General features: G+C 42.4%; 2 protein-coding genes across 2 annotated transcripts in view; one reads left to right on the forward strand and one right to left on the reverse strand.

Moving 5' to 3' along the window:
• Window positions 1-376: 376 nt before the first annotated feature.
• LARS1 (leucyl-tRNA synthetase 1) lies at window positions 377-23637 on the reverse strand. Its single transcript, XM_019620493.1, has 31 exons — window positions 23519-23637; window positions 22059-22146; window positions 21324-21404; window positions 20432-20572; window positions 19915-20076; window positions 19144-19256; window positions 18725-18788; window positions 18144-18211; window positions 17577-17802; window positions 17289-17376; window positions 17117-17193; window positions 16422-16475; window positions 15365-15505; window positions 14632-14709; window positions 13695-13780; window positions 13540-13605; window positions 13366-13448; window positions 12876-13014; window positions 11207-11419; window positions 10561-10618; window positions 9590-9653; window positions 8800-8983; window positions 8464-8554; window positions 7580-7720; window positions 6874-7014; window positions 6670-6780; window positions 5505-5615; window positions 4076-4180; window positions 2875-2970; window positions 1794-1926; window positions 377-810 (listed from the first exon to the last, which is right to left on the reverse strand). Exons 2-31 carry the CDS (start codon window positions 22107-22109, stop codon window positions 605-607), a joined length of 3372 nt encoding a protein of 1123 aa, XP_019476038.1. The 5' UTR covers window positions 22110-22146; window positions 23519-23637; the 3' UTR covers window positions 377-604.
• A 166-nt stretch (window positions 23638-23803) lies between these two features.
• LOC104913330 (E3 ubiquitin-protein ligase SH3RF2-like) overlaps window positions 23804-23940 on the forward strand; it is a 4549-nt gene continuing 4412 nt past the window's right edge. Inside the window, exon 1 of the mRNA XM_019620327.1 lies at window positions 23804-23887. Coding sequence (XP_019475872.1) covers window positions 23804-23887 — 84 coding nt within the window. The remainder of the gene's footprint in view (window positions 23888-23940) is intronic.

Here is a 23940-nt window from a genome sequence, read left to right on the forward strand (position 1 = left end):
GCAGCTCCCAGGCACAGGGGCAGCCCAGGCAGGAGGGGCAGCCATTTATGAACAGCTTTATGAGGAAAAAAGAGTCAGGTTTTAGCCTTTATTTTAAAAGCTAAGAGGCATGGAAGTTTTCATACTTTTACCTCAAAGTTCTCCACTATTGAGCTAATTCTGACCTGATGGTCCATATGGTAATGCCCTCGTGCTGTTCAGTCACTGATGTCATTGAAAAGCAAAGTACAGAAGTCGGGAAAAGTCACTTACAATCTATTAGAGGAGATTCACAACCAACTTCTCTGCCTGGATCCCAGTTTGGGAGAGAAGGAGTGCTAAGCCCGATACTCTACCGAGCACATGGGCCCACAGCTGGAAAGGAAGATCTGCCACATTAATGTTTGGGAAAATTGTTTATTTCCAAAAAACCCAAAGGGCCAAAGGAAAATAATTTCATTATATCCACATTTTAAAGGTTAGAGATAAATTCGCATGCAAGAAAGGCATTTTTTTGTGTGGGCTTTTTTCTTTTGTGAAGAACAAATTCACATCTTTGTCACAAATACTTTCAAAGCCACTCCACAAGCTCTCTCAGGCAGGGATGAAGCTGCACACAGGCAGTTCAATGAACCAGATACACAATGGTGTCACCAATGTCCCTCATCAGGCCGCTCTCTGTGACGCACACGCGTTTCTCCGCCAGGTCGACGTGGAAAACTGCCTGCTCTGGAATAGCAGTTTTCTCTGCTTCCTCTTTGCCGAGGACCGGAACACGGCGAGGCCCAAGAATTGGATCATCAAACCTCATCAGCTTCACTTTAGAGAGATCTGCAATACAACCACCAGCTAATGAGGACACATCTACACACAGACCATGATACCGAGTTCATCACAGCAGCACCGAACGCGGTACTGCTAGAGATCTTCCAAGGAAATACGTTCTCAAAGATTTAAACCCATTAAAAGATGCCATTCAGTGGTTTTGCTCTTCACAGAGCAAACTGTAGCAGAGACAGCATCTGTCTGTTTTATCTCCAAGTCTCAAGGCCACTTTCCAAGCACATCTGCCTTTTTGTTCTCGTGTCAGCTGTGACTTAGCAGTGCCTTTGTTTTGAGGAATAAATTTCAGAGATTGGGGGAAAGGAGCAGGGGAGAGTTTTTGTGAAATACAATTCCTTTTTAAATTCACGCCAACAGAAGATTGCTGAGCAGACCAGAAAAAAACAAAACAAAACACAACACAACAACAGGATCCTTCAGTAATTCCTTCCTCCAAGCACTGCCCTTCTCTCCTGTGCACCGACAGAACAGTGACACCTTCTGGAAGAGATGCAGAGCTGGAAAGAGTCACTTCTTCCCAATCATCTCAAAATATTCACCTTGCAGCAGGGCGTTAGGTGTACATATACACCTACTATGTGTACAGGACATTTTCCTCTGCACACATTTTGCTACACAAGTTATCACGTACTGCTCCCCGTGTGCACCACCATCCATCAGTGGTTACCTTGTTTGACAGATGAACATTAATATAAGCACGAGTTACAGAAAAGCAAGGAAAAGATTCCTCTGTTGTCAGAAGCTTTTGGATTCAGCCCAGTTTTCCACTAACATTCAGCTCTACGGTGATTCAGACTTGTTCCATTCCTACTTTCTGCACTCCTCAACAGAAGCACAGCTGCAGTTTCCTTAGGAAAGCTATTTCCCTCTGTGAGGAGACCTTTCTGAGCCATGGCTGCCCCTGTACTGTACCCATACTGTGGCACTGGCACAGCAGCTGTGCCCACATGTAGGTCAGCTCCAGTATTTACCTTTGATGCCTCTGTCCATCTTCATTAAGCGCCTGATCACAGTCTCTCTATTATCTCCTTGCCTAATCTCGATTTTTGTAGAGAAGTGGCCATTTGATGGTTGAGGGTTCACCAAAAACACAGACACACTGGGCTGTAAGAAAGTTAATAAACAATTAGAGGGGGATCCACGTTTGTGATTCAAGGCTCAGAGGAAATATGCACTTAACCCAAACCAACCATCACCAAGTGTTCCAGACAGATCACCTTCACTGCACAGCACAGAATGCCAGTGACAGAACAGAAACAACTACACAAATCTTTAGAATGTAAGCTGCAGGGTATGTGACTTTTTAGGACATGCTTAAGGAAAAAAAATCCATGAAATTTTTACTGTTGTGAATATTTCTAGCTCTGATACTTTTCATTTGTTACTACTGTTGTAGAGTTTCACAGATCTCATGCATTACTGACCAGCGCTCTCAGAATTCCACATCAGAGCTGAAAGGATACTTTAAGTATTTGACTTTTAGGTAACTGAATGCCATTTATTAGCCCACTGTAAACTAACAGGAGAGCACTGAGAACATTAAAGCACCATAGAATTCAGCAAACAAAGTTTCACATGGGAGCTTGTGATGCCTTCCAGCAAGCATAGCACCACCAGAAGCTCTAAATAACAGCAGAGAAGTGAAATTCAGATCAGCAGAATCAAGAGCTCTCAGTTCTATTTTTTGGCTCATGTTTTAGCTGGAACACAGTCTACTTTATCTGGAGGGTGGTAGGCAAGGCACGTGACTGAAGAAGGCATACACACTGAGCTCAAGTCACTCATTTAACAGCCTTCCAGCCAGCACAATTGAAAGACTTGATCTGAAGCACCTGAAGGCCAAGATATAATTGTCACATTTACAGCTGTCTACATAGAAAACAAATAGCAATTGCTTCAGTAAGTATTTCCTGTTTTGAAGGGTGTTAAGGGCAAAAATTCCTATTTACATCTCCAAATAAACTTTCAAACGGCACATCTGTGGGTTGGTCTGTACTCCACTTTTCAGACCTCCCATATCTAAACATCTGATTTTTTGTTGCTGTTGGTTACCTCAGTTCTGAATACAGAGAACGGTTTTCCAGGACAGCACTCTTCTTTTATTTTATCTTCTGCTTCAGAAGCAAACTTCACTTCAATGTGATCCAGCTGCAGGAAAGGTGGGCAGGGAGAGGGGAGGGAATCAAGAGGAGTTTGTTCACATCAGAGGGAACAAGAGAAGTTACCAGACCTCCGTGCACTTCATAAAGTTCACACCAACACTCCTGATGTCCTCTGCTCAACAAGCTGCAGTTCCTCATCATCCTTTCTAACACTGGGGGTAAGGTGTGGGGAACAATGAGGAGGGCAGAACAGAACACTGACACACGCCCTCCAAGCCTGAGATCAGCAGAGCTGGGAGGGATGGCTTCCCTTGGCTTGCCAAATCACATCCTGTGCAGGTAACTCCTCCTAATCTAGGTCAACAAACAGCAGGGCTCATTTGCAGTAACAGCACACTCACATTGAACCTGACAACCCCACAGTAAACCCCAAGTCTTTCATAGCAGAGCCGATAGCCAGCCAGCCCCCAGCTCACCCAGAATCAGAGTAATTGTGCCAAGGTTCTGAACCTGACAACTCCTGCTGAACTTTGTGTGATAAAGCAGTTCGGTTCTTATGTATCTTGACACTTTCCTGCATGAAAGCCCCACTGTGCAGCAGGACATCTCCTTCCTTCCGCAGTTTATCAGATAGCAAACTTACAGATACTTTTAAAACAGGCACTGTTTGCTCCAGACTTTGCTCTGATACAGGACAAATCCAATGGACCCACTTTTATTTCACATTGCACGACTGAAAACAATGAAATTCTGTGGTATTTTTGAAATTTCTAACTCTCAAAACAAGCTGTTTCTCATAAACCTGCCCAAGCTACCCCCTCATTAAGTATTCTGATGATCATACTAAGCAGGCATAACTTCCTCTAGACTGCCATTTTACTTCATAACAGTTCTACAAGCCCTGCCCAGATTCAGCTTTTGAAGAGAGTGAAGTAATCTGCTACAGCTCACATGGCCACTGCCAGAGCCTGAGGAGTTCAGGCTAAGGACTGCGACCATCCTTACCATGATACATGTCCTAATTCCTTCAGTTGAAAAACATAAAGGTAACAGGTCAGAGAAAAGCATCCCTTCAGAAGTGGCACCGAAGAGGCTGATCCTCCAGCTATCCCAGTAAGAACCAAGTAACAAGTCCATCAATACATACTGACCTCCAGGGAATTTGTCAGATAGACAATATTCTCCATGAGCACTGCCCGTTCATCAAATTCCAGCTCTAGATCAAGAACACGTGAACCATTCTTCTCCAGGTTTTCCTGCCAGAAGAAAAAATGGATTAATACCATCTAATACTGCAAGATGATGCTTCAAAATTGCAATCTATCTACATTAGTCATGAAAAGAACAGGCTTTAAAATATGCGAGCTCTCTGCTGGCACAATATGCTGGCACAGAAGCAATAATTCTCCTGTAACAGGGTATCTTCTACAGGGAGCTGGTGACACTGATGGGAGGAGTAAGAGCAATTATAACACATCTTTAATACAGAACTCAAAAGGTGTTTTATATTCTGTCACTTGTAATCTCCATTTAATGCGCGAGTTGAGAATTCTCCCAGTAAGTCAGCACTTCACTGCTGTTTCACAGCATGAAATTCAGTCTTATGACCTAGTTTAGAATAAACAACAAGCATACAACAGCTGAATACGTTCACAACAGTCATAAAACAGTTCTCTGCAGGGAAATAACAACCACTTTATATGTTAACATAAAGGTAAATTAATTAGTATAGAAAACCAACAGCAACAGCAACAATAGCCAAAGTATTAAAAGCAATATAACCACCACTTTTTATTGAAGTAAAACAGAACTTCCTCTTTGGAATTTAATTAGCCTCTTGCTTCCACACGCTCAGTCAGCTGTCTCCTCTGAAGCTCTGCTTCATCACACTCAGCATGCCACGGTTCCCTCATCAGTGTGATGTGCAAGATTCCCTGCACTGACAGTGAATTACTTCCCTTCGTAAGTCACAAAGCCTTATCTTCTGACAAATAGGAAGCACAAGCAGAAATGCTTCTTATACCCTGGAACTGCTGAATCTGTTTCAGAGAACATACTGGTCTAGGGAATCTAAGCTCACGTGTTTCTTCTATGTATTTATATGCAGTTGCTTACTGCTCTTCCTTCAAAGCACACGGATGAAGTGTTGGCTAAGTCTCAGCATGCCAAACCATTCCCTGCATGTAAGGGACTCATTAACTGCCAGGCTAAAGACAAAAAGAACTGCTACATTTCAGACCTGCTCTGCTGTATGACTGAAAGTTTGGCTGATATGTTGCAAATACACGACCTGATCTAATAAAATACCACCTCTTTTTACAAATTTCTCTTATGCAGAAAACTTTATAGCAGCTGCTTTGTGCTCTTTTTCCTCTGAAGGCTCATTTTTGGCAACTCTCCAGTAGCTCTTTATCTCCCTTGTACTGTGAGGCCCAAAACCAGGCGCAGTATTGCAGGTGCAGCCTCACCAGTGCAGAACAGAGCGAGGAATCGAGTCCCTCAACTTGCTGGCAATACTTGGTGCAAGGTCGGGATAACATCAGCCTTCTTCTGCATGAGAGCAGTCACTCTGACACTTACCTTAATCATGGCAACAAAAGGCATGACCTTCTTCATGTACTTCTTCAGCTCTGGCAAGGCATTAAGCTCACTGGCAATAACCTTATTGTCTGGCAGTTGACCTCCGGAGACCTAAATATTGATGGATATCCATTAAGTAGAAGGATCAGAAAGAAAAAAACAAACCACAACACGTTCCCATTATTAGCATACATCCTCGATGCTTTACCAAAACGCCATCAAGGACTGTTATCAGCATCGATTCCACACAATCATTTTCCTATCCCTTTACAAACATTTAAAATGTAAAATTCACCAAAACCCATGGATATCTACTGCCATTCTTTAATCTTGTCTGCAACAACATATTAGTGTACCTAAATTATCAAGTAAAATGCATCTTAAATGCATACTTAAGTCCACCCTCGAGCAGATATTTAAGCACTAGTTTCCTCAACTGCTTTGATTTTACATTCACAACTCAGGTATTTGCCATTACTCCCATTCAGCGTACCAGACCGAACAGCAGGATTTAATGCTGATGCAAGAAATGCTATAGAATTCCCAATGTTTAATACTCTACAGACAACTTTCACACTAGGAATATTGACTTAATTCAATACTGCAAGTTGTAAGAGTCCTGACTCAAAAGGTATCAGCTACAACGCTGAGGATGACAGCTCACCAGCAAGGCAAAAGCCACCCCGCAGCCTTCGTGTCAGAAGCAGATTTCTCCACTTCCAGAGAAGTGAATTTCTTGCACTTAGGACATACGTACTGCATTTCAACATATTTCTTGCAATCTCCTCACTGAACAGTATATGCCTACTTAAGGAGCAGAAAACACCTCTAAGCCCACTTATGCAGCAAGGCAACATTAATCTCTCGGTCAGCAAGATTTCCTCAGAAACAATGCTGGGAAAGAACTCATTTACAGGTGGATAGCCTTTCAAATGTAAGAGAACACGGGCCCATTTTACTCAGCCAGAAGCAATAAGGCCATACTGTTGAATTAATGACACACCTGGGAACGTTCTCATCAAGCATTAAAACGCTCTGGACTTTGCAGAAGAAATTAAAACCACCTCACTTTACATGTAAGTAATTTGGTAACAAGTTACAACTTACAAGCTCCCTTACAGATAAAGCAGAGGAGCAGCCCAAAAAACCACGGAAGAACACCTGCCTGGTAGTGCTGGCGCAGAGCCGACAGCGCGGTGTGCTGCCATGGAGGGTAGCTCTTGGCCACGTAGATGGTGCAGTGAGAAGGCTTCTGGGGAGGTTCTTTAGCACCCTTCTGAGGAAAGGAAGGAAAAGGTCCATAACGTCAGGAGGGAGGAGGCAGTGCTGAATTCCAGCTGCGCACACTAGATGACCCGTTACACATCACCTTTCCTTTCACAGGTGCCATGTAGCCCTTGAGACGGAGTCGGAGGTCATGAGCTGCTTCCATGAGGTACTGAGAAGAGCCAATTAAGATCTCATCCACAGGGCCAGCTTCTGGCCAGGAGGCTTTCATGATGGAATCGGGCTGTCAAGAAAGCAAGATGTTACAATGCATTTTTATCTCAGTGCATGTATCTGGTGGTCCTTCAATCCATTACAGCTCAGCTGGAAACAGAAGTTCAGGCAGTATGAACCTCAGTGAGCACTCATCCATTACTCAGTTGTAAAGGAGTAACAACAGAGCAACGTGCATTTACTTGTGTTAATACACAAGCACACCTGCCACACAGATGCATAACTTCACTTGATTCGTTTCCCCAATTTACCTGATAGCACAAAAGAAGCTGTTCCACACACAGATGCAGGAATATTTTGTTATCAGATTAATTTCAGATCACCTCTTTATATGAAGTTAGTCAAAGCGACTTGCATTAAAGTTACCTGTATCATCACAGTAACCAGAGATACAGGTTAACTCGACATACCTGCCGTCACACACAAAGTCCTATCATGGCAATCCATACATTAACACTGCAGGACAGATGTATCCCCTACTTGCAAACAAATGAAATCTACAAGTCTGACACCAGCCTAAAAATCAATTAAACCTTAGATCGGAATCAAATGACAAAACAAACATCCATTAGTACCTTTCCCAGCAGTGACCAGACGTGCTCACACAGGTGGGGACAGATAGGAGCCAAGAGCAGAGTCTGAACTTCAATGAAGCGGAACACCAGCTCTCTGTGCATCCCTTCTATCGCCAGCTCACGGTATTTGTCTTTTGCTGCCTGGAAGAAAGTCAACATCACCACCACTGACACAGTAACTGCCACGGAGCAGCACTCGAAAGGGAGATCACCCAGCTGTTTGCTCCAAGATGCCTTTAGAACGTAAGAAGCTTAGAACTCAACAACAGATTATTGGAAGTAGTGCGTTTTTCTCAAGTATCTGTCTGTGAATATGTCAGCTGACAACTTCACTTCACAACAAGTACCTTAGTGTTAATTAGAACAGATATAAAAGACCCCAAAATACCCTCACGGATACGAAAAAGTACAAAGAGGAGCTATGAATACGATCTATCATCATGCATACAACTCAGCTTATTTAACCCCACTCCCAAACACAAAGAAACCACAGAAAGGAGCGTCTGTAACTCGTTAAGTGAAGTGGAATGCTTCTGCAGACACTCTGATGTGGTTTATGGAGTGTGTCAAAAAGCACTATTTCCAGAAAATTCTGTTGTTATCTGGATTACTTAAAAGCAGCTCTATTGAAAAGGACCTAGAGACAGGAAACGCTTCTCAACAGTGCCTACTTGCACCACCACAGGTGTCCTCCTCCGGGCTCTGCAAAATCCCACAGACAGACCTTTATAGTTTCAGATTAAGCCTATCTAATTGGTCGTTTCTTGATATAACTCAGGTTCCAATTCAGCTGTCTCGTTAAGGATCACAGACATCAGGATCAAAAGAAACCCACACAAAGCAATAAATGTCAAGCTTTATTTTTCTATAATGAGAGCTCTTACCTGAAATTCAAAGAAGCCAGTCTTCAGAGCCTCCTTAAATAACATCTTCTCATAATTCTGGTCTGTCTTCTTTATGCCTGCATTAATTTCACTAGGGAGGAAAGTGAAAACACCAGTATTGCACAGCCCGCTCCACTTAACAGGAATACTGTGTAGAACTATGCAACAAATGCCACCAGTACGAAACAGTCACATCAGCTCTTCTGAAAGTGAGTTTTAAAAATGTTTTTTAATGTAAGTTAATGAATTTTGTAAGACTACTACAAAGACAATCCTCGCAGGAAAAGAAATAAAACAGAAAACCAGCTCGTACCACGCTGTATTATTACACAGTACCTGGCAAAGACTCTGTCATTGAAGGTGCTGGCAGGACCACTTCTTAAACTGTCTCTGTTTGCAATCATCTCTTTTACCCACTCCACCCATGTGTAGAGACGAAGAATCCCAGCATCAGCCATGGCTTCCACAAAGTTGGCATCTTCAACAGTGTCCCCAGCATCAGCCAAGGCTAAACGCATTCCTGAGGGAAATCACATCAGCTAACAGGGCTGGTTTGCAATTAGCTGGTAGATGTGGGTGCAGGAGGCAAGGGACTCAAAGTCAGTGACAACTAACTTTCAATTCTACGTTAATGTAAATGTGGAATTAAGTTACAAATTGCCTGGCCAAGTAGAGACGTCGCAAAGGATGCGCTTTACCCAAGGAGATGAGCACTGCTTTCCTTAGGAAGCAAATCAGGCAGACAGCAAGAACCAAGAGCCTGACATCGTCAAAGTTGGAACAGAAAAAAACAAAGAGCCACCAGGAGGATGCAAGGAGGAATGCATGCAGGAATACACAGTGTGCATCAGCAGCATTTGTCTGGAATTTTCATCTCCGGCAGGAATGTGTGAAATAAGCACCTTCCAGAAGACCTCAACCTGGGAGAAGGTCTTGATTTAAACAGGTGTTCCATTAATGCACATCCCAGTTTTCTAAACACAGCTCAGCTTTTCAAACAAAACCAGCTGGTAGGTTTATTGCAGTGCAATACTCCAATATACCCACTGCTCCTCTGAGAGCAAAACATGAGTTCTCATCATTTTGGCATCACTGAAATAACAGAGACAGATCAGAACACACTTACCATCTGCAGAAAACTTGTCCACAGCTTGAGTTAGGGTAAGGAAGTTGCCTGTAGATTTAGACATCTGAAAGAAATAGAAGAACCTTTGTTTTCTCATATACCCACTCCACTGCTGGACAGATAAGACGACAGAGAGAGAGTCTGGTGAAAACACTAGGAAAGTATTTTCTCATGAATTATAGAGCAAAGGAACTTTGGTAAGTCTGAGCGAGGTCACACTGCAAAAACAGACTGACCTTCACAAGTACAGATCCACTCCAGAACACTGAACTCAGCTTGTGACTTGGGCAAGCTGTGTAATTACTAAGGTAGCCAAACACTATAAACTCATGGAAATTGCAGCTGCTTTCTGGATCATTTCGGTTCCACCCCAGAACTTCTCAGGTTTTGGAAAATGGAACAACTGGCACCAAAACTCAGTTCCAGAAATTACTCGTATCCAATCCCTGAAAATTAAATACTTCTTCAAAATCAGCATTTTCATCTTATCCTGCATCAGTTTTTCAAGAAGGATCATGGTGGCTTTCTTGGTTTCACATCAGACAATCTCCAAGGCCAAATTCCTAGGCTCAGGCACTTCTACATTCTAATTCAGTTTCAGAACTCATATGCATTAGCAAGTTACCCACACAAAATTTCCTCTTCTTATACTGACTCCAGGCTCCAAAGCTAAGAGGCAGAATGATTTTTTGTTTGTTTGTTTGTTTTACTACATTTTCATTATCCTAAAACATAACAAATTCAATGAAATCTTCACTAAACCAATCAAGTGGTACACGAGCAAACAGAAGAACATTAAGCAGCAACGGAGGAACAGCAATTTCTGTCCCTCCAGTGAATGAAAACCTGGAAGGAGAGTGAAGGAACTAGAATTTTCACTTTCCTCCTTTTATCTTATACGGATTTTTTTGAGCCTGGTAAAGGCCTACTTGAACATCCACAAGTAGTTGACACACAAAACCTCACCATACCTTTTCAGAATTGAGAAGGAGGTGTCCATTTGCTCTAACAGCTACTGGCCATTTTTCTCTGTTTGAAGATACAAAGCATATAACAAAGTAAAGACATTCTCTTTCAAAAAAATGAACTGGGTTTTTTTCCAGTTTGGGATGAACACCTTAAGTAGAATCTTCAAGAAAGTATCTGGGAGTGTCTTAAAAATTAAGAAATCAAGGAATGACTTTGAAAACGTGGAGAACTACAATACAAGGGGCAGGGCTTACCATTGCTGAAATACAAAGCAGGGAGCCCTGCATCCATACTTACTTCATTTACCCCACCTTCCTCTATTCAGATATATGTAATTTAAAAGTCGGTCATTAGCACTACCCAGCAGCACTGGGGAGAGCTGTTCTGTTTTCTGTTGGGCAAATCTGTTGCTCAGTGGAGGAAGCAGATTTAATATTTAACAATCAGGAAATTGCTTTTCCTTTGCAGAATTTTGTACAACTTTTAAATAGACATTCAAGGAAATATAAGCACAGGAACTACACCTCGCTAAGAGTCTGCCATGGTTCTATGATTTTTGTTATCAGTATTGCACATCATAACACCATGCAGTGCAGGGTCTGCAGCTTTACCTCCTGCACACCTGCTTTGCTTCATTTCCAAGCCTACCTCTGATCCGACCACATTGCCACATGGTTATAGAGGTAGTATGACAGGTGATTTGGAACAAGATCTTTGCCAGATACTCTGAGATCCACAGGATACCAAAACTCAAACTCTTCCTTTAGCTTGTCCAACTTTTCTTTTGGAATCTCTGTTTTAGGAAATGGAGCTTCCTTGAAGAAGATGTAATCCCAAACTTCTTTGCTCATTTGATTCGCTCTGCAAGTTTGAATGAAAATACTGCTGAGCCTGCACTAGAAATTTTTCATTCTACACAGTTTTATTTCTGGCTTCTTACGATTTCAGGGGAGTCCACCAGACAATACTTGACACATATCTCAAACCGAATAATTTCAAGCTTAAATTTACCATCTTTTAACATCTCCCAAGGTGCTTTGCCCTGTATTATGCAAAAAGGAACACATTCTAGATCCAAACACTTCCTGTACATATTAAACAAGTAGTTCAAATGACAGACAACAGCACCAGCCTAAAACACTCTTCTGTGCACCACTCCACTGCTTTGTCTCTGGTATTTATTGTTCTATGCTTTAAATTACTAGTGTGTGCTGTGTCCTCACTTCTACGTTTGGTGCTAAGGTTGCTTATCTGAATGGCAACTACCGTGCCATAAGGCCCTTACCTACCCTACCCCACAGAGTCTCAGCAAAAAGGCATTTGTTAATAGTAAGAAGAAAGATGTTATCCACTCATGCAATAGCACACTGTAATTTTATGTACTTAACCATGTTAAATCTGTAACTCAGTGCTAAGAATGATCACATCAAAGTTTGCATCTAGGCATGGCTAGCATGTTGGTAAGCTCTCTGTAATTAGAAAGGTTCAAACCCAAATGAAAACCTTTCAGAATTACTTCTGTTTGTACGCACATTACTTTGGAAATGCTTCTCAGATTAGTTATAGCATCAAAAAAGGCATGTTGCAATTCCACAGTGTGTGAACTACTCCAGAAAACAGCTCACCAAATAGGCAAAGTTAGAGCATACGATTCGAGACAAGAATGTCATGGAGTTGGGTTTTTTGTGGTTTTTGTTTGTTTTAAATTCCAGACCACTACGCGTCATCTCTCTGATATCCATCACTGGAAGTTCAGTCATCCCATCTAAAAGGTCAGAGCAGTTCTGAGAGCTATTTCAGAACAAATGCTCTGTCCCTCTTAACTTTGAATGTTTCCACATAAGGGCTATGGATAGAAGGCTCAATGCCTGTAAGAGTTACCAACTTTTAATGCAGTAACAAAACTGGAGTGTTGATGTTGTGCTCTATGCACACTGAACCATAACATTCTTCAGAGCTGTACAGCAGTCTCTCAGCAAGAACTGAGACACTTCAGCAGCCACTGAAATAAATCACTCAAACACCTGGGGAGGACCATTTCAAGGCAAGTCAGACAAGTACTAAAAAAAGGTGATTTACTTCATGTGCAGTTCTGCTTTCAAGGACATTCCTCCCCTTCTCTCTGGAGACAGCACTACATTCTCTTTCCCTCATTTTTCCTTCTACACCACTGCTTTAACATAGCTATCAGCAAGTTTTGACAGTGATGCTTTTAAAACAAAAGCAAAGCATCAGCCTGCTCGGCAAGTCTTTGTCAAGAACAGCTCAGAAGAGAAGCACACAACTGAACAGGCAAAATGGTGTACATTGTCCTTACCTGATGCCTAGAGGAGATTCTCCCTGACCTCTCAGGTTACCTCCCTGTAACAGATGAGCTACTGTGTAATAGGCCATGTAGATTGTGGAGTCTGAGAGAGACTCAATCAGCCACTGCTCATCCCAAGGCAAACGGGTACCTGGAAGAGGCAGAAGCCAGGTATCAGACAGTACCACCCCTTGCTCGCAGCACCTGCTTTCACCCTTTGCAGTCATCATTTAAGGAGATGCTAAAGAAATGGTCATCAGTTTCTCCTGCTGAAATCCCTTCCAAAGTAACTGCCCAAGAAAAAGTTCTACACCACACGAGTTCACAAGATACAGTATGCCTTCTCAGGGATGTTGGATCTAGATTTAATTTGGTTAAATCTGCTCTACACTTAACTATACCATTTTGGACTCCAGGCAGCACTTCAGCCTTTCAAACGATGTAACGAATACCAGGCTTACAAAGCACCAAGAGAGAAAAGGAGTGCTTTGCCTTTGCCTACCCAAGCCGTATGTCCTGGAGCATGCATGTTCCTGTAGCCAACCCAAGGTAGCTTCGAAATTTCTCCTAGTCTCTTCACAAAACCTGGAAGAAACAAGCTATTAATAACACTCCTCCCAGCACTCTGAGTGCCTCCAAACAATCACTCCTCTTCACATCTGCTTTTATAACTTACGTCTCCAGCTGTTTCAAGCACTCTGACGCCTGTTTCTTCCAGTCCACTTCACCATAATCTAAATACCTATGGGCAGAACATTTTATTGTTAAAAAACACCATAACTTGGGATATAAATTGACAGTGACTTTTAACTACACCTCTACTTCACTTACCACTGGTCACAAAGGGCCACAACACATTCATCAGCAGACCTTGACATCACTTGTTTCTCAGGTTCCATATAAATCATGGCTTCATCCTACAAGAAGAGATGTTACACACCTGAAAGGGCAATAGAGCTAAGATCTAAGTACTTTACGAAGTCTTGCAAATCCTCACGTTTCACTAAAATGTGTATCATCTTAATTCCAGTCTGTTTTACAGCATTTCCTACATGGCTTCATTACTGCACTGCCCCAGCATTTCCTTCCAGAAAATGAAGATATTTGACTACATACCTCTCAGATGTGTCAGTTCACATAATTTTGTGAATACCAGCTCCATGCATGATGACAAGGAGGGCAGAAACAAAAATTACTCATTAATCACCTCCCTACCAATTACTGTTTAGTGGGTTGGTTTTTTTGGGGGGGAAGGAGTCGTTCATAGCAGAACCTAAAACATATCACACGTATGTCACAGCTAATACAAAAAAACATGAGGCAGGGAAAGCAAAGAAAAGTAGAACTGGAATTCTGCCTTCCCAGACCATCCATTCTGATGCAGCACAAAATAGTACAAAGTGCTGCACTATAATCTGAAGATCACAATGCTGCAACAACAGGCAAATACAGACTAACAGATGCTGCCCCACTTGCTGTTCTCATCAGGAAAATCTCACTGGACATGATGTGCTCATTTTTCAGTTACTACTTTTCCTTCTCTGCTTGAGGAACCCCCGAAGGGGTATCTCCATATAAACAATAGCCTTTACTTTTTACTTGAAGATGACTTACAGTTCAGATACCACATCTTCAGTATCTTTACAAGTATATCAAATATGATAATCAGACCAAAATATTTCCTAGATAAGGTTGTGAGATAAAGCAGAGAATAAGAGGTCTCTGCTTTAGCTATCCATCCCATACAGGTATGCATACTACTACATACATTATCCACCATCATCTTCTGAATACGTTTCTTGACATCTTGAACTTTTTGTCCTTTAAATCCATCCACCAACATTACCTGTAAAAGATGAGTCAGAGGAGTTTATTCACTTTAAATTAACAGCATTAATTTAAATTTAAATTAATGGTGCAGTGGGTTTTAGACCCAGCAATAATTGCCACTTCTTTGTTATCTCTGACAAGCAAACATAGGAAGCAAGCTTTTGCTTTTTGGAGATTTTTGTTTATTTGTTGAGGTGGTTTGCTTTGGTTTTGTTTCTCAATAAACAATCTTTTCCTTAAAAATAAACTGTACACATGTCAGCATGCACACAAGCAATTACACAGGGCTAGGCAGAAATTCAAATTGTTGCCAGCTTACAAAAGCAGACCTGAGGAATACGTCCCAGTAAGCCACCATGTAAGCACAGACAGAAAAAAAAATCTGCTATCTTTTTATACCGGTTTCCAAATCAACAGCTGCAACAAGATTGATCAGTTCCTCAGAATGGGACCATTTCCAAAAAAACTAAATTATGAGCCTCAATTTGATGTCATACACTTCTCCATCCTTCTTCAATTCCACACAACTCTTCCAACTGCAGAAGTTTTAAACAAAAAATGGACTGGTGAAAAAGAAACTTCTCCCCCTTTCCTGTCCTTTTCATTTCTAATTCTTGCCCTGGGAACTTTTTCTCCCAATCAAACTAAAGAGAATCACCTTTATTACTTACTCCTTCATAAAATGCTTTAAGGTACACTCTCTCCTTGGCCTCCACAAGTTTCTCTCTGTCATTCTGGCTCTGGATTTTGAGCTCATCACAGATGAATGGAGCACAAAGGTTGCCATAACCTGGGGTTTCAATGATGGGCACCTGAGAATTAACAGAACAGCATCAGGTATTTATTTCAAATCATCTCAGTGTAATAAAATCCACACAAGAATTCATCTCCCAGATTTCACTTCAGGAGAAGAGATGTGCTCAGTAAGAGATGAGTATTTTTATCTTGGTTTGCAGCTGACAGCGGAGTTTGAACAACTGACGACAAAAGGAAAAAAGGCAATTTTCACACATTACCTAAACACACTGCATGACAGCAGGGCAAAAACCAGTACTGAACAGCCCTAGTGACACAGCAGGAGGTGTCAGGGCAATGGCCAACTTCTACTGCATCGTGCTACTCTGTGCACACTTACAGCCTCTATCGCTAACTGAGCTTCACGGGCATTTACAAAGGATTGGTGCAACTCCCTGACTGGGTCAAGAATTCCTGACGCCTCCTATGAGATCCCTCACCTGCTCTCCCACAGGCAATAACCCACTTTTATCTCCTCGTATCACGCCAGCATCACACTGTACCAGCACTATGGAAGCAAGGCCAACACAGAACACTGGGACAGCTCTATCAGTCATCTATGTTTTCCAACCATCATTTGCATTAATAGTTAAGTAACTTCAGTCCTTTCCATCTTGCCTTGAAGGCAAGATTATTACTGTAAGCAATAGGCTACCAGGATAATGATGTACCGCATTCTCCAAAATAGTAATTCCCACAAAAAAATGCTTTTGTACGTTTGTTATATCACAGAATAAAAAAAAGTCCCGACTGCAACCCCTAACAGCCCACATACAACAACTGTAAGAAAACACGAGAATATCACTCTAAGCTTCCCAGCTGAAGAGAACTCAGACAAAAGTTCTGGAAGAGATGCACCATCTTGGCACGTTTCTCATCAGGGAGCACACAGCCACCACATGTACTGCAGACTCACCAAGTGGCTGAACTCACCGGTTCAAACGGCAGGACCATCTCATCTCTGATACCATACTTCCCTCTGAGAGCCTTTGAGAGTTAGAGGGGAAAAAACACAGCATATGAATGGAAGAAAGAAATTTACTTAGAAGGTTTTTATCTGTTCCCAAGGTCTTTTGCATACATGCTATTTTACTATAAAACAAACAAAACTGCTGCTCTGCCTGCTCACTACTTCACACACCTGACTTGAATCTGTTTAATTTTCAGGTGACTATCAGAACATGTACGTATCTAAAGATGGGAAAAAACACATTATCACTGGAAATGAGTGGAACTAAAACTCAGCAGCCAGTGACAGCTGTTTAGACAGTGATGCACTTTTGAAGCTGTAACAGCAACAGCTACTCTAAGATTCATTTGAAATTCATATAGGGGTCTCATCTCAAATTCACTTCTACAACAGGAATCATTTCTAGTTCAATGTGCAGAAGAGGAATGTCAGTAATACAAAAGCAACACGATTCCCATTCAAAACCCTTCTTGAAGACAGAAGAAAAACCTGACTGAGCTCAGCTAGTTTTAACTCCATTTAACTACAATGATTTGAAGTTAGGGATGGCAAAACTCCAGTCAAAAGGAGTTTTGTTTTACCCGCTGAATATCCATTTTTGTCCCTCCACAGCTTGGAAAGGAAATAAAAACAGAAGTGATTGAAAGAAGAGATGAACCTGTTTTTTTTTCAGATCTCTCAGGGCTGCAATGTCATCTGGAGAATCAGAGGGGACACTTGTGACCACTCCCGTTCCTTTACAAAGGAAAAGATACAACAAAATATCAGCTGACATGCTGAATGCACAGCTGCACCAGGCAGACCTCAACAAGCTGCTGCTGCAACGTTACCTTTATCTTCCTTGATTGTGAGCATAGGAAGAGCATACACAACTTTGTAGCTGGTGAGAGGTGCAGAAAGCGCAGCACCAAGGATCTCCTGTGTGGGGCAGAGGACAATCATTACAAAAACAGCATTTTTTCAGCCCAAGCAAGCTCTTCCTGCTGATACTCATTTAAACTTGCTGAATTCGACTACCAAAACTACATTTACATTTTCCTTATAAGTAGAATTCTACCACCACCTTTGTAAGTACAAGTTTCACAGGAAGAAAAAGACTTGCCCAGCAAGATGCTTACTTCTCCCATCAGTTCCTTCACAACAGGTACAACGCCACTGTCCTTCGTAAAGCCCTGGTAGGACATGTTCCTGGCAGCTCTCTGGGTGCAGATAAAGATATCCCCATTCACAGTTTCAAAGCCAATGTATTTCATATCTGGGCGAACCCAGCAGTTGGTCTGCCCAAACATGGTCTCTGGTCTGAGCGTCGCAGCCACCAGGAAGATATTTTTTCCTCTCAGGCCACTGGTGGGGGGGAAAAGCATCTTATGTCACCAAAATAAAAACATTCAGGGTAACACAAACATGCTCTTAAGCCAACGTGAACTATAACGTTACATTTCCTAACTGGCTCGTTAAATTCAGTGCAGGGCTTGCTTCTCATTTGGTGCGCGTCTGCTTGTTTCAACTCAAATCTGTGCTCCGCACAGCTCAGTGAATACAGCAGCTCAAAGCAGAGACCAAGTTCAGGAAGTGACAGAAGTACCAGGATGAAATTAAATCCTGCTTTGGCAAACCAGGCTAATTTAATGGCAACTTTTGGCCGTAAGAGGGATCTGACTTGCTGTTATGAATTCAAGACTTACCTTAACTTTGCTGGATAAGGATCTAACACCTTCATTTTTATCAGAGTGTATTCTTGAGGTCCGACACCCTGCAGTTCACATAAACAATGCAGCAATCAATACATGAAGTTGACTCTAGCAGTTAAGAAAAACTGTTCTGCAGTAACCTAAATGCTATTTAAGGCAACAATGCTTTCTTCAAAGTAAATCACAGCTCTATTGAAACAAAATGCTGCTTCATAAAACGCAGACTGAAGAGGGGATCTGTTTTATACCTCTGTCCAAAAATTTACTCACAAAAGCAGCTATCTCAGCAACAAAATAAAAGCTTGTGTCTCAACAAATGGATACGCTGCAGCAATGCTGATGGCACAAATTGCCAAATGCTCACAGGGAACGATCACAACGGAAAACATCATCTGCAGTTCAAGATAAGTACTCTCAATAGTGGAGTTCACTCAATTTTCCCCATATACCAACAACTGAGAACAGGCAGTTTGGAATGTATGAAATACATTTTGCTCCAAGACACTTTTTTTTCTTTTTTTCCTTTCAGTAGACAGGAACCACAAGCAATGCATGAAAACAACTGAAAACGCTACCTCTCCTGTTTGCCTGTCATGATCCATGCAAGGCTGCCCATCTTTTGGAGAATAAATTGTGTATCTAAAAAATAAAAGTATACATTCATAACCTATAAAGAAAAATTGCCTTTATCAAAGGGAGAACCCAAAGGATATCTTCACATTTTGCTTAACTCACTATCCACAGATGCCAATGACAGTTATTGCATGAGCTGTCAGTACTGATTTAACCTTGAATTGACAGCAATGGTAAAACTAAAACACAAGCAGACTATCTCACAAACTCAGCACAATAAGCACCCTACCTTTTCATACCTACAGGGTATTCGAAATAAAAGCCTTTCAGTTTAATCTGAGTTACAAACATGGTGCCACAGCGTTCCATCTTTCACAAACTCAGTTCATCCACATTCACAACGAATTCAGAGCAGCCTTACCGTTTCCCAAACTTAATCTTGTTTCTTTCTTTTAATGTCAGGAATTGCCATCGTACAAAGGAATCATAGTACGGATTAACATCTGTGGTAATGAAGGAACGCCTCCAATCCACCTGGAAATGCATAGGAGTCTCTACTAAGTACATACAATACAAAATTTAAGGAACCACAAAACAGCTAAGCTAATTTCAAAATAAAAAGAAGTACATGCACACTAATGGTGCATGCTTAAAAAGGCAATTAAGCAGCCTGCATGCTCAGCCTTTGAGAGCTGACATGTATGAGTCCAGGCCTCGTGGGCCAACCGTGCATTTTAGAAGTCTGGTAGAAGTTTTAAGCAATCAACAAAGCCTAATTTCAGTGTCACTGTTTCTCAATACCTGCCTGTTTTTAAAAATTTATTATCAGTAGGACAAGTATCTTTATGTATTATCATATCATTACCCCTCCTAAAACTACTGTCAATACTGACTGTAGAAAGGTAACTTCATATGGAAACAGGAAAAGAATGCCCCAATTTCCTCATCTGATTCGTGTTTCAAGGAGTGATTGACACAGTTATGCTCTGCAGACAAGAAAGCACTTAATCACACAAGACTATTAAAAGATTAATATTAAAAGATTAATTTAATAATTCCATAAATAATAGAAACACTTCTGGAATAATATCTTTATTGTGCAGATGATTTCTAGTCCCAAAGGAACAGAACCATGTTCATAAATACAAATACGGCTGCTCTCAGAACTGAGCTTTACATTTCTAACAGTTACCTTTAATCCCATACTTTTCAGGTCCTGGACAGCAAGGGGAGGGAAATAATCCAGCCAGTGCTCAGCTTCAGAGAAACTGACCACTTCTTCATCCGACAGACCCAGAGACTTCATGATTCCCCACTGGTACTTGGAAGAACCAGTCTTGGCAGCAGCTTTACTCTGAGAGGACAATTGCAGTGAGAACGTGTACTATTTTTCTCACATTGGCAATACCTGCATGTGCTCTTTTCCCCCCCTCTATTAAAGTTATTTCCAGATATAGAAGTTAATACGATCACTACAGTACATCAACTCATTGTAAAGGTTTCTCATAACAAAACGTTATCTCTTGATCCATGCAGCTGATGCATTTTTCCCTCAAGTCAACATGAAAAGTACTGAGCTGCCTTGGAAAAACAATTTAAGATCTGCATCCTGTTTCTCTCTGAGGAATGTGAAGGAGGGAAAACAGGCTGATCTACACAACTGCAAGTTCTGAGAGCACAGCTACCAATCCCTGTTTGATCAACTTTACCTTCTTTCCTTTTGCTTTGTCTTTGATGATAATCTCTTCATCTTTTTTAGCAGAGTTTTCATCGTCCTCTTCCTCCTCATCAGGAAATTCAGGTGGGCAGCCATACAGCTCCATTTCTCTTTTGAGTTTATCTGCACAAGCCTAATTAGAGTTATTGGAAGTCTGTCAGCACTTCTCCGTATCTATGACTGAAGCAATTATCAAGGATTGATTTTTACTGTGACGCTGTGCTTTCCACTACAACAAACTTTTTCCAGACATTGCATCAACTTCTAGGAGAGCTTTCTAGTTGAAGAATGCCTGTGATGGCAGGAAGATGTTCAGTGAGGATTTGTGTAATACCACGATGGGATGGAAAGTACTGCAATAATAGCAGGGTGGCAAAGTCTTTGGCTGCAGCAAATGAGAACGAGCCCAAGTACAGAGTCACAGATGCAGAAATGAAGGAAAAGAGCTGCTTACCTTGGGAAGGCCTTGCAGGGATCTCCAGCAAGAGATGCCCTCACCTCCACTGCCAACCCTTAAATGAGGGCTGGGCAGGAATGGATCCTGGCTCCAGCCCTTCCACTCACTCAGGCACACTGCACACATCTGAGCTTTCCTGGGCTGGGTCTGCTTTCCCTACCAGGTGCTCCATCACTGCTTCAAGCCATGACTTTGCATCTCTGCTACAACTTTCAAACAAAGAACTGCTCCAGCTGACTTTTGAAAACTTCGTTTTCTTGGAAGTCATACTGCACAGTTCAAGAAAAGAACACACCTTTCCTACAGAGCCAGGTTTCTCGGTAAAGCTTTGAATAAATCACCATGATGTTCTGCACTGACAGAAAGCAATGCTCCACGTACTTGTAAGAATGGAAAGCATGAGGGAAAACCCCCCAGCAAGTCCTACCTTTATGGGCATCCCAGTGCAGTGCAGACCAAACGGGAACAAACAGTTCTTCCCCTTGAGCCTCTGATATCCAACTGCAAACTACATAAATAGAAAAATGAAAAGAGAATGGCAAAAAGTTAAAACAGCACCCATCCCAAAAAGGAACTACAATTCCTTCCTCCCATTAAGCTACTGAAAGGCAGATGCATGCAGCAGGCAGCACCCATGAGGGTGCTGAAGGAAACAAAGGTGCAAACACATCCTGCTACCAGACCTGCACTGCCTGGCCACATCAGGACAAACCTGCCAACCTTTCCCAGGAGGCTGCTTTAGGCTACAGAAGAATGCAAAGAAAAGATGGAGTTCGTGGAATCCTATCCATTAGTATCTAAAGCCTGTTAATATAGGAAACAGAGCACTGTATGCACAAAGAGGGCTATAAGGCTCTCTGTGATGCTTGTGCCAGTCAGCAGCTAGACAAGCAATAAGCAGCAACATCTCCTAAGCACCTCTGATCTCTGAAAGAGCAGCACCTGCAGTCCAGTTTCCTAGGACTACATAAGTTATATGCAACCCTTTCCCCCCCCCAAACAGTACTATTCCTATTATTCCTATATATGGGAAAAATAAGAAAGCAGGAAGACATCATCATTAAGCCTACAAAGTACTTAGCAAGGCATCCTGTTAGCTACAAAGAAACATTAGCTATTTCAAAAGTAGCATTTAAGGGTATTGGCAAAGGAAAACATCTACCTCACACTTGGATAAAGAAAACGTGTGTCCCAGGTGAAGTCGGCCATTCATGTAGGGGTAAGGAAAAGTAACAAAGTACTTCCCTTTGCTGGGAAGAAATTCAAAGAATTAGAACACCCAATGCAATCAGCTTTAAAGTGAGCATCAAGAAAAGCATAAATAACACAGTTAACATCATTATATGTTCAGGCATTATCAGCACACAGTGACATCAAAATAATTTGTATTTTGCAAAAACAGCCTGATCTTAAAGCACTGCTATGATAACAGGTTTTGTCGCCTTATAAAACAACCTCGTAGCTTCATAGGACTGACACCACAAAGCAGCTCTGAATTAAATGCAACACGTTCCCAGATGCAAAAGTTCTAGTCCCGATTCTGTAGATGAACTGCTGCAAAGGCTCAGAGAAATCATTTGTCTCCCACTGAGTTCAGCTTTTCCGCTCAAACATTGCATATAACCACTTGATAGTAACCAACCATAATATTGTTGTACAGCACTCTGAATACAGGTTACTGACCTTCCAAAACATCTACTGTAATTTCTAGATCATCAGGCCATTTGCAATCACTGCCTCCATCTTTGCACTCTACCCCAACGCACAGCATGGACCCACCCTTCTGAACCACCGCTGATTCAGAAACACACAAAAACAAAAGCCAAGTCATTTCTTTGCTTGCAAAAGATTACAGTTGAAGAAGGTGCTGTTTGTTAGAGCACTTAAGTTATTATACAGGAAAGCCAAACCAAACCAAGATAAGAAATAACTCGTGCTGCCAAGGTTGTCGTTTTTTCACTACAATACCCACTCAAGCTACTAGTAATGCTTCACAAGTCTTTCCACATGTAAATAGCAATTCTATTGATCAAGGAGGGATTCAGCTCCCAGGCACGCTCAATATTGCCACAGCTTCAGGCTTAAACAGGTTTCTCAGGGTTATTCAGGCAGAAAGCAAGCCAGGAAACACACCTGGTCTACAGCAACCTCTGTGCCAAGGAAAACAGGTCAGCCTGCGTCAGACCCAAGCTGTGTGTGAAACCACCCCTCGTGGTGAGGCAGAGCAAGCCCATGTCCCGGGAACGGCCTCACCTCAAACAAGGGAGCTGTGCTTCTACCTGGGGGAGTCATTCCTTAACCTCCCACTTTGTCACACTGAAAAAGCGTGACAGAGAGTAGAAGTCTCTGAAAAGAGCCTCGCTTTTAAAACCTCACTTTTAAAATCAGGGAGCACTGATACACCAAGGAACACAGGGCAGCTCTCTCCACCCCGCCGGGACCGAGCAGCACACGGTCACCTCTGCTTGATGCCAACGTCTCACAGCACTGCCACCCGAGAGAGGAACACGGCTCACAGAAAGACACTTTTTTACCCTGGGTACTGATGGGAAAAAGCGTTCCCTGAGGAAAAATAAACACCAAAAAGTTAAAAATAAAACACGCAAGAAGATATAACACTACCTCTTTGGATCGCGCCTGTCCACAGCGCTGGTCTCAAAGACTCGCTCATCGTCCCACCTCTGCTGGATCTCCTTCTCGATTCTCTTCAGGAAGCCGACCTTCGCCGTCCCCTTTCGCTCCTGTGAAACGCAGGGGGACAGAAGTCGGCACAAGGGCCCAGCAAACACAGCGGGGCCGCAGAGCATCGCGGGTCACTTTGTTACCGGCTACCCTCGCCGCAGAGCACTACCGCAAGCACGTCTCCGGGACGCGCGCACTGCAGCACGGCCTCAGCACAGCATCGCGATGGCACCGCCCGCCCGGGTGCCATCCTTCACGGAACGACACCGGGCACCGCGCGGGGAAGAAACGCGAAGGCGATGCCGTGCGGTAAGGGGCGGCTTTCCGGCACACCGCGCAGCGCTGCGGGACGGCGCTCCGCC

This window comes from Meleagris gallopavo, chromosome 15 (assembly GCF_000146605.3).
Source record: "Meleagris gallopavo isolate NT-WF06-2002-E0010 breed Aviagen turkey brand Nicholas breeding stock chromosome 15, Turkey_5.1, whole genome shotgun sequence".
Classification (NCBI taxonomy): domain Eukaryota; kingdom Metazoa; phylum Chordata; class Aves; order Galliformes; family Phasianidae; genus Meleagris; species Meleagris gallopavo.